The sequence below is a fragment of the Sebastes umbrosus genome, chromosome 10 (genome assembly GCF_015220745.1).
Source record: "Sebastes umbrosus isolate fSebUmb1 chromosome 10, fSebUmb1.pri, whole genome shotgun sequence".
Classification (NCBI taxonomy): Eukaryota; Metazoa; Chordata; class Actinopteri; order Perciformes; family Sebastidae; genus Sebastes; species Sebastes umbrosus.
This window is the reverse complement of record NC_051278.1, coordinates 19,732,957-19,744,165: the sequence shown is the minus strand read 5'-3', so window position 1 is coordinate 19,744,165 and position 11,209 is coordinate 19,732,957. Positions and strand designations below refer to the sequence as shown.

Genomic DNA, 11,209 nt, shown 5'->3' with positions numbered 1-11,209 from the left:
TCTATAAACTCATCTACTTAAAAATTGGTTTATAAACTATTGTAATTACAAACTGTAAATTGCATATATGAAAACAACCTTGAAAAAAGGGAAAAAATAAAGTATAAAAAAATAAAGTGTACCATTACCATTATTGCCCATGTAAATGATATAACTATATATTTATATATTTGCTTTAATATTTATAAATTATATATATTTTTTAACTCTATTCTTTCTTTCTTTTATTATTATTATTACTACTATTATTATTACTGTTATTATTATTATTATTATTATTATTATTATTATTATTATTATTATTATTATTTCTTTTCTTAATTTTATTTCAATTTTGAATGTTGAAGTTGTTTCCCCTAGTGTACTTAATGAGTGTGTCTATAAGCTCATCTACTTAAAAATTGGTTTATAAACTATTGTAATTACGAACTGTAAATTGCATATATGAAAACAACCTTGAAAAAAGAGAAAAAATAAAGTGTACCATTACCTGTCTTGTTTACTCGTCTTTTAGAGGGGCGCTGTGTGTTAAAAGTTACATGCTGGATCACCTGTTTTGGGCCTGTCCAAAATTAAATTCTTTTTGGCGTAAGATTTACACAGAATTAATTACTATATTTGGTACAAACATAGTTTTTAAGTGGGACGAGCTCCTGTTTGGTCTTCTACTTTCAACATCTACAAATATTAAAACAAAATATTATTTGAAATATTGAGTGTAGCTGCTAGAAAAGCAATTACTAAGAAATGGCTTAAACCAGATACCCCATCATTAGAGAACTGGTATGATGTAATATATGAAATCATTTCTATATTTGTAATGGAAAGAATTACTTTCTCAATGAGGCTTCAAGAAACTAAATTTGAGGAAATTTGGAAGGAGTGGAAAAAGTATATTTCCCCAAAATGCCCTTCTTTTGTTTCATTTTTCTTTTTTTCTAAATGTAATTTTTTTATTATTATTATTTATTTTATCTTATATCACATGAAAAGCACCCCATGTTCTATTTGTGTGTTTTATAATTTGATTGTAAAAAGTGGAAATGTTGCTTCACTTCATATTTGTATCTAATTAAGTATGTTTATGTAAATGTCTGAGTAAAACCAAATAAAGGAAAAACAAAATGATAAAAAAAAAAAGTTACATTCTGGATATTCACAAATACATTTGTGTTTAATCAAACCACACAGAGGGAGTCAATATGGGCCCACAGAGCACGGGGCCCAGAAGAGGACTCATCTTGCCATGACTCCTCGACCATGTAAAATAATATAAAATAATCCTTTATTAGTCCCACAGTGGGGACATTTGCAGGATTACAGCAAAGGGGTACAGTGCAAACAAGAGGCATCAGTAAAAAAACAAAACAAGACCTAATAAATAAGCATGTAAACAATAAAGATATAGTCAGTAAGTAAACAATAAAAAACAAGATATACAAAATAGACCGAATGAGTGGGTTCACATTATTGCAAATATGAATATGAAATTGCACAGAATATTGAATATTGCACAGTGAGGGTGATGTGGGAAGATTTGCTAATAACTAATTAATAGGTGGCAGAGCATTTCTCTGCTGTGTTGCACCTCTAAGAAAAAACTACCACGATCAATTGGACAGTACCACTAGTATTATTATTTTATTAGTAACTAATACTACAGTAACAACACACTTGTCTTATCATCATCCGCATAAAATATCCATTGAACGTGTGCTATGAAATGTTAATAAATCATATATATATAAGAGGCAAGACTTAGTGGGATTGTTTTGAAATTATTTTTAATATAAATGTTATCATTTATGATAGGGAGGCTGTGGCTCAGGGGATAGAGCGGGTTGTCCACTTATCGGAGCAAAAAAATAGACTGAATGAAAATCTGACGAGTTGCCCTTGAGCAAGGCACCAGACCCCCAAACTGCTCCTCGGCGCTGTATAGTTGCTGCTCACTGCTCCTAATACTGGGATGGGTTAAATGCAGACACTAAATTTCACTGTGTGCTGTGTACAATATAATGTACGACAATTATAAAGCTGATTTACTTTACTGATTTTAATCAGGTTTTGTGGTTCAATCCTCGACTCTTCCTGTCCACGTGTCAAAGTGTCCTTGGGCCAGAACGTGTTATATATATGCCGACCATTAATTACTTATTCAACAGAAATCAGCCTCATGAGAAGCATTGAAACAAGCAGCTCTAGAGATTCTTTTCCTCAAGGACACTTTGGTGGGGAGGAAAGCACATAACTCTGGTTGAAGGGCGGCGTCTCTCATAACATCACTTACATAATAAAAATGTAATGTTCAAAAGACACAAAGACAAGAAGAGAAACAACTGTATTGCGAAATCAATGCATTTTTATTTTTTTTTTCATTTTTAGGTTGATTTTTTTTAAAGACGTCTGAAACATTTGTGGTGGCATCATTGCTGCTATAGCCTCTAAAAGACCTTGAATAACCAAAGTGCTAGAATAGTTACATTTCAATGGCTTCACTCTGTTAGTAAGAATTGTACATCAAAAAATCTGCTCAGGTGAAAACACATATCAAACAAAATTGACAAAATTGATAGTTCAACCATATCAAAGGATCCTTTAACCCCCTGATTGACACAGTAGTATATAAGGGGATGTGGTACAGCACCCTACCTGTCTTCCTTTAACCCCCCTCCCTCTCCCAAAAAAAAAAGTTACATAGTTTTCATGTCCACAGCATAGACATCAGCATACTGAGCCATCGCACCAGTAGAACACCACACTTGAACTACATGGGCATCTAATGAAAACCAATACAAAGAGAATTCCTATTGTAAAGTAAAATTTTTCGACACTGCATATACAGACTCTCAAGCCTAAAAAGATCACACAGTTTCAGAGTTAAACACAATTTATTTAATGCTTAAATAACTGTTTTTGACCATCCAGTGTTTTTGTCGTACAATATGCTATTTAGAGCTACAATCAAATAATGTCTTTATGTGTCCTTAATGTGAGTAAAGTTTTAAATTAAGGAAATACTTCACCAAAAAAAAATCCAAAATGAAATGCCCCAGTTTTCCTTTTAATGCCACAGCAGCCGATAGAAAACCAAATTGACACACTGCTAAGATGATTACAAACAGTCTAACAGTGTACAGAGACTCCTACACCTTATAGCCAATACGCACGATACAGTTATAATTTTACAGCGAGCCAGCCTACTAGCATTTACATTCAGATTACTTCGTTCTCGTAGCAGAAGCTGCCCTCCGGTTTTACATAGACAGACGAGACATCACACCCTCAAGAAGCTATCAAACTTATTTTTTCATCCTCATCCCAACATGATAAATGATTTAATGGTATCCGTTTTCAATTTAAAATATAAAATCGGTGACAAATGTTAGGGCTATATGTGTGTACACAGATAAAGGGTTTTATTTGTCATTTGAATACAGTGTTTGCAAACTTGTAAAAATTGTACTTAAAATAATGTGAACAGCATGCATGAAAATATGAGTACTCTGAAAGGCTGCTTTTTGTAGGATTAGATCCATTCCCACTTTGGGGAATTACTGAAATTTGATTTTCTGGAAATTTCCTCGGTTAAAATCAAACCAGCGTTTTCCTTTTTTTTCATGTACAAACATTATACCTGCTCTAATAATTAATTATACAAGAACCTGTGAAGTTACACTCAAATCTTTAAAAGTGGAACCGTTTCAAGAAGTTTCGAAAGCACTTGAAAAGGTTACTCTCCTCAGTGCGTTCTCAACCAGTAGCTTACCCTTTTTTTTAAGAATTTTACACATTGTAATTTTATATACAGAAAAAAAGCTTTTGTGTTAGTTTTAAAAAGGAACAAAAAAAAAAAATCCTATAACAATTTACATCCTGACAACAATGGGTTCAAGAAAAAAACTATAAGGCGAGTGTTGAAGTTGGATCAGAAGTGTTCCATTAGATTTTGTGTTTATTGTGTCTACTTCATTCTTTCCACCCACCGTGTGGATTGAGCTCTTGTGCCATCTTTGGTCACCTGTGTGGTCGTCAGTAATGGGAGTCTGTTATCGTTTTCACAACAAACGAAGCTCCTCAGAAAAAAAAGGCTCTCACAAACACCAGTGGACCGATGGCACGTATTGTTTCACACAAAACAGGAAGCAGAATCTTCGCCCACGGGTCCACCGCAGTCAGAAAGTTAGAACCTCCCAGTCCTTTCGTTTGACAGGAAGTGAGTTTTTCATGCTCATGCGTTAAGTCAGAAGGGTCGACTCCTCTCTCTCACTGTGAAAACCGTTTGTTTGAAGCAGATAGTTGCAGACTGGACCCTGAAGTCCTCACACCGGAGCTCTCTAGCCCTCTGAACACCCATTCCCAGGAAAGCTTGGTTCCTGTATATCTGTAAGACAGAAAATAGTACATTACATATTGAAGCACATTTAATGTAATACATGTATAGATTACGATTGCCAGGAATAATGCTGAATGCCATACATTTCTTAATACCTAAAGTTATTTTGATAGGAACTATTATCTTACACATTAAATCCAATTCAAAGAGTGTAACCTTTATCTCACAAAAGATTATTTTTCTACGTGGGAAAACACTTTTTAATGGGCAAAAAATCTGTCACGATCTTCCCTTCCTTTGTATGACAAAATGACAACATGTTAACAAGACCTGATGGTCCGTGGGTTGTTATAGTGACCTCTGTTACCATAGAAACCAGGCTTCGCAGCAGTGCAATATTATTTTCTAAGTCAGTTTTGTGCAGATGGAATGATTCACTGCGAACACAACACAAGGCCGAACAGCAGTAGGGATTAACAGTCTGGCCAGTGGGATAACAAACTCTTTTTGGATGCTACAATGCCGTTGTGAGTTGGGGATTTAGTGGACAAAAACATGCATGGAGGGTATCAGAGGGGCGATATAATGCTGAGGTGTGTACCGCCCGTCAGCCCTGATGCGCACTCAGGGAACACGGAGGGCAGAAATGTTGCCAGAGGATAAGCAGGCTCAGACATCAGTCAGCCTTTTGCTCTGAGTCTGTGTGACAGTGAGACAGAGAAACTATCTACATTAAAGGAATAGTTTGACATTTTGGAAAATAGCCTCATTTGGTTTCTTGCCAAGAGATAGATGAGAAGATCAAAACCACCAGTGGTGGAAGAAGTACTCGGATCTTTTACTTTAGAAAAAGTGGTAATACCATAGTGTAAAAACACTCAGCTACAAGTAGGGCTGTAAAAGTGCTAATAACGCATTAACGCAAATTCATTTTAACGCTACTAATTTCTTTAAATCATTAATGCAATTTGAGATTTTTAGGTTGTAGCGGGCTCAGTTTTAAATTGAAGATAATGGCATGATATGAAACTAGAAAAACCTAAGGAATCCAATGGTACCAACCATGTCATGCTAGCTTTTCGTGAAGAAGGCTAAATAACGCTCCAATTATTTTGGCGAGGAGAAACTGGCATGGCCATTTTCAAAGGGGTCTCTTGACCTCTGACCTCAAGATATGTGAATGAAAATGGGTTCTATGGGTACCCACGAGTCTCCCCTTTACAGACATGCCCACTTTATGATAATCACATGCAGTTTGGGGCAAGTCATAGTCAAGTCAGCACACTGACACACTGACAGCTGTTGTTGCCTGCTGGGCTTGAGTTTGCCATGTTATGAATTGAGCATATTTTTTATGCTAAATGCAGTACCTGTGAGGGTTTCTGGACAATATGTGTCATTGTTTTGTGTTGTTAATTGATTTCCAATAATAAATATATACATACATTTGTATAAAGCAAGCATATTTTCCCACTCCCATGTTGATAAGAGTATTAAATACTTGACAAATCTCCCTTTAAGGTACATTTTGAACAGATAAAAAATGTGCGATTAATTTGCGATCAAATATTTGAATCGATTGACAAGCACCTCTACACCTCACTAATTGTATCTTGTTTGGTTAATAAGACTTTTCACAGTTTTAGGTGACGTTCCGTGCACTAACTAACAACAGTTTATCCAACTGCCCAGCACTTGTGGGCAGCATTATCCACTGGTTGCCTGGCAACCTCACTGTGACGTCATGTCTCCGGGAAGTGACTGCGCACGGCTGTGGTTCATCAAGAAACTGTTACGGCACGCAACTCCCCCTAAAACCACGAAATGTTGTTTTTGCATTACTGTTTGTGTACGAGGCACAGCTTGTTAATGAGCGGAGCTGGTAGGCGGATTTTTGAGAGACACAAGCACGAAGAGGAAAAAAAGCCAAAGAGCACATTTGCCAAAATGTTGAATCATTCATTTTAAGGGGAGAGTACAGAGTGCGTTAGAGCAGTGCACTGAAGTGAGTAGAGTTTTAATAGAGCACAACTAAAGAGAGCCAGGACCTGAGTATAATAGAGCTGAAGGTATTGAAGAAGAGAACTCTCACATTGGGAAATTACCCTATATTGGAGCAGTAGGGTACGGCATGAATGCAATCATATGGCAAAGAATGCAGCATAAAGAAATAAAGAGGACAATTATGTACAGATTAGGGCTGTCAATCGATTCAAATATTTGATCGTGATTAATCGCATGATTGTCCATGATTAATCGCAAATTAGTCATTTTTTATCTGTTCAAAATGTACCTTAAAGGGAGATTTGTCAAGTGTTTAATACTCTTATCAACATGGGACTGGGAAAATATGCTGCTTTATTCAAATGTATGTATATATGTATTATTGGAAATCAATTAACAACAAAACAATGACAAATACTGTCCAGAAACCCTCACAGGTACTGCATTTAGCTCAAATCAGTGTGCTGACTTGACTATGACTTGCCCCAAACTGCATGTGATTATCATAAAGTGGGCATGTCTGTAAAGGGGAGACTCGTGGGTACCCGTAGAACCCATTTTCATTCACATATCTTGAGGTCAGAGGTCAAGAGACCCCTTTGAAAATGGCCATGACAGTTTCTCCTCGCCAAAATAATTGGAGCGTTATTTAGCCTTCTTCACGAAAAGCTTGGTACCAATGGATTCCTTAATTTTTCTAGTTTCATATGATGCCAGCATCTTCACTCTAGCTTTAAATCTCAGCCACAGTGGTGTTAAAACAAATTTGCGTTAGCATGTTATTATTGAGTTAACTTTGACAGCCCTAGTACAGATACATACTGCACACTGATACATACTGTATATATTATACATACATACTATGTTACAGGGAAAGTCAGTAAGCTACTGTACCTGGTAGAGCAAAACCATCCCTATGGGTGGAGCTTTTTATCCCCCGATCTTCTGTCATCCTTTCGCCTGCTATTCCTTGACCCTTCTCCTTGCTAGAAAACACAAACACACACAGATATATAGTTGAGACGTGGTATTCTTATCTTCTGACAGGAGGAAAACAACCCACAGAAACCTGAGACAAAAGGAGAAAGCAAAACTCTGCAGACTGTAGGAACAGCAATCTGCAAATGTTAGTAGTTGTTAGGAATATTATTAGTACCCAAACCACACAGCAACCTGGAAGAAGAGAAGTTCTATTATTATGTAAAGAGTTGGAAACAAAAGAGGCAGATTGTATTTTCACAGCAGAGTCACGGCACTCATTAGTCATTCTGTTGACTAATCGGTTGAACACCATTAAAAGCACACAGTCAGGAGCGCAGTCAGCATCCCTTTTGTTATGCAACCACAATAGACACCACACAATGTCAAAACACAACATGCAAGAATGCGCTTCAAATGGCTGCATTTACAGTTATTTTTTGGGTGTGTTTTTGCCCAGAATAGAAATAATGAGGACAATAACCCCGAACCAGTTAAACCAGTCAAAAATTCACCTGCACCACTGGAGGAAAGCATGATCAAATCTGACTGGTCCTCTTTTGGACTTCGTTGTTTGACTTAAAGCTGCACTCAAACAGCAGTGAGATGTAAAATTGAGGTGTTCAATTCCTAGAATTTGCATGTGGTATCAATAAACAGTGCTGTCTTAGAGACAGTGTTTCTCTCTCAACCTCTCTAACCCCTATTTCCCTCTTAACATTCCTTCTAAATAGACTTTAACCCCTTAGAGCCTATCTGCCCGCTGGCGGGTTAGGTTTAGGGTTAAAGAATTACCAACAATGTTTTGAATGATGGTAAGGTTTAGTCATCAAAGTGCAGCAGGTGCATTTTGAAGACAAACATGTTGATAATCATTTAACCCTAACCCGCCGGCTGACAGGTGGGTTTTAAGAGGTTAAAGGGTTAGGTTATTCACATGCATGACTATGACACATGTCTATGGGTGTATTCACTCTGTATCTGCTTCTTCCAACGCTTCAGTGAAGCTATATGCAACTCACACTGAGTGAAATATTGTCAAACTGATTTTTTTTGTGTAGCATTTTATATTAATTTCTGTGTAATTCATCACATATTTCCAATCATTCTTTTTTTGTTACAGCCCTTATTTGTGATTTAGGCTGTTAAAATAGTGTTTTTTTTTTTAACATGAAGTCTTTCCCAGTGCAGCTTTAAGCCTAACTTTTACATTAGCTGTTAACCTCCCACCAGTTATGTTCTCCTAACTACTGAAGCAGGCATCCCATCTAGATTAGACTTTGAACCCAGGAACACAGTGAAAGGGGATCTTCATGCCAACCTCGTGAGGAGAGGTTGGGGGACTGTGCTGAAGGTCTGGGTGCCACCGGTCACCTCCTTGGTTGTCTGGCGTGGGAGTAGACACCCGCCGAATAACCTTCCTGATCACCTGCCCGAGGCAGAAGGATGTCGACAAAAGGAAGAAAAAGATCTGATGGTGTCTGCTTTTATCAAAACAAACTCTCCCTTGTGATGGGTTTTATTTCAGAGCTGAATGGGAAATGGAAATGGAAGTTATACGTTACTTTTCTACTGATGAGGTTACCATCGTGGTCCATGTAGTGTTCCTCGGTCATGGTCTCGCCTGGGATGTTCTTCGCTTCTTCTCCCTGCAAGCGTTTGTGGTTAACGCATGAATAAAAGCTCACGTGATGAAACAAACCTTCACCATCACCACACCCGAAGCCAACACCTCAAGAGAGAACCTCCATGTCAGAAAAAGGTTGAGCACTATGTTAGCTTTCAACCAGCCAATGTAAACACCATGAACTCTGACATGTTCAATAGTCATGTACACAAACATGACTATCACAACATCTATGCACTATGGAAGCCCTGAAAGGCAAGTGAGAATTTTTTTTTTTTCTGGCGATCCATTTTCTAAGTCTGATCTAAATTATTCTCTCTCCTGTGTTTGACTTAAGAACAGCTGAAACAGGCTGGTTTTTCAAAGTTACTTTTTCTTTTCTTTGCCTCTTAGTGAATACAGGTGGAAGAAAAAAAAAGTGTTTGTTGTTGTCATACTTATTTCGACCACCAAACTGCACCACTACCCCATGTTCCAGGCATTGCTAGGCAACAGCTTGTGTCCATGTTTACTTCCTGTCGGTTCATGTCATTCACATACACTGTAACAGGAAATAAACTGGGACACATCTGCAAATGTATACTATTTACAACTGTGAAATGGTCTATGTTAGCGAGTTATGTAACATCACTGTCATGTCTTTCTTTTGGCTAGAAATGTATTTTAATCTGCGCTAATCTGCTGTTTGCATTGGCTATACTGAGGTTAAATTGTCTGTAAAGCTTACGTTAGTTTACTGTAGTGTTAGTTTGTACTGTGTTTTATCATATTGTTTGAGGGAACTAACGTTATAACGTTAGGTTACAGGGCATACTGGACGCAGCCATTGCTAAGGCTAACGTGGCTCTTGAAAATGGATCACCAGAAAAAAAAAATTCTCGTTTGCCTTTCAGGGCTCCCGTAAAGAACACACAAAGAAACTACAACTATCAGTACACCAAGCGCTACAATGCACACCAGACTGACCAGTCTAAACCAAACCAAACCAAACCAAACCAAACCAAACCAGACCAGACCAAGGCTCAGCCCAGCTTCTGCTCCAGGCTTTCGGGGTACCTTTAAAATGAGACGGCGTCTGAAGATTCTGGTGGTTACAGTCTGTTCTTCCTCTGAACCAGAATCTACACTAACCCGCTGCAGAGGAAAGATCATTATACAAACACATGGAGGGTGTCAGGAGGAGAAAGAAGCACATGTAGGGGCAAGATAATCAGTTAGTTGAGACATTTTGTTGATGTCCTTTATGTACTTCAACTCCACGGCTGGTTGGCTGTATCAAAAACCTGGAATAAAAAAGTTTATGTTCCTTCAGCCCAACTTATACTACAGGCTTAGTTAGGCGTGTCTCCTGCAATAACGAAATCATAATGAAATATAGTGCGGCAACACTTTATAATAACCATCATTTATAAATGGTACATTAATTAAAATGAGTTAATAGTTATTTTAACAAACAATGACATGATAATTAATAATGTTTACTAATTATTATTAATGCTATAATTTCTGTTATTTTATCATTAGTTGTGTGTAATATGAAATAAATTAGTTTATAAATTTAATGTTGTATCATAGCTGATAAGAGACTATAGCCATTACATTCTGATTACATTAGTAAAATATCGATTAACAGTTTGTTGTTGCACACATTAGAACATTTTATACACTATATTTAGTATTGGTTAGTGATTACCAAATGATTTTTAAACCTTTAAGGAACCGTCTGTAAAACATCTGTAAACATTACATAGATAGATAGATGGACCAGAAACCAATTATTAACCATTAACAAAGTGTTACAAATATCTAGTCCATCTGTCTATGTAATGTTTAAAGATGTTATACAAACCATTTCTTTAAGGTTTACAAATAATATCTAAATCATTAACAAATATATACAGTATATACTGTATATATTTATATATATATATATATAGTATATAAATGTTATAATGTGTGCAACAATAAACTGTTAAAATAACATAAATTATAGCATTACTAATAATTAGTAAACATTACTGATTATCATTTCTTTGATAGACTGTTCAGGGTCTTTTTATTTGATTAATTCATATTATTGCTTGTAACATTACCTGGACTTTCTTCTCCGACACTAGTGCTCCCTCTTCCTTTCTGCCATTCGATGATGCCGACGAGCGGTCCTGAGGTGAGTGCTTTGAGTTGTTGCCGTTCTGTCGGGACCTCCCTGATTCGGCCCTGGACGAGGAAGTGATGGAGTCGCTGGAGTTCTCTTGGCTGTAGGA

At 36.9% G+C, this 11,209-nt stretch overlaps 1 protein-coding gene across 11 annotated transcripts in view; it reads right to left on the bottom strand.

Annotated features, from left to right (window-relative positions):
* Positions 1–2,340: 2,340 nt before the first annotated feature.
* The window catches only part of ank3a (ankyrin 3a), a 137,523-nt gene continuing 128,654 nt past the window's right edge, over positions 2,341–11,209 (bottom strand). For 9 of the 11 annotated variants that reach the window (XM_037781970.1, XM_037781966.1, XM_037781967.1 and 6 more), the window contains 6 exons: positions 11,039–11,201; positions 10,002–10,079; positions 8,884–8,967; positions 8,640–8,747; positions 7,235–7,326; positions 2,341–4,384 (listed from right to left, as the gene is read on the bottom strand). In XM_037781970.1, coding sequence (XP_037637898.1) covers positions 7,255–7,326; positions 8,640–8,747; positions 8,884–8,967; positions 10,002–10,079; positions 11,039–11,201 — 505 coding nt within the window. In that variant the 3' untranslated portion in view covers positions 2,341–4,384; positions 7,235–7,254. The remainder of the gene's footprint in view (positions 4,385–7,234; positions 7,327–8,639; positions 8,748–8,883; positions 8,968–10,001; positions 10,080–11,038; positions 11,202–11,209) is intronic. The other 2 variants (XM_037781968.1, XM_037781973.1) reach the window with 2 other exon arrangements.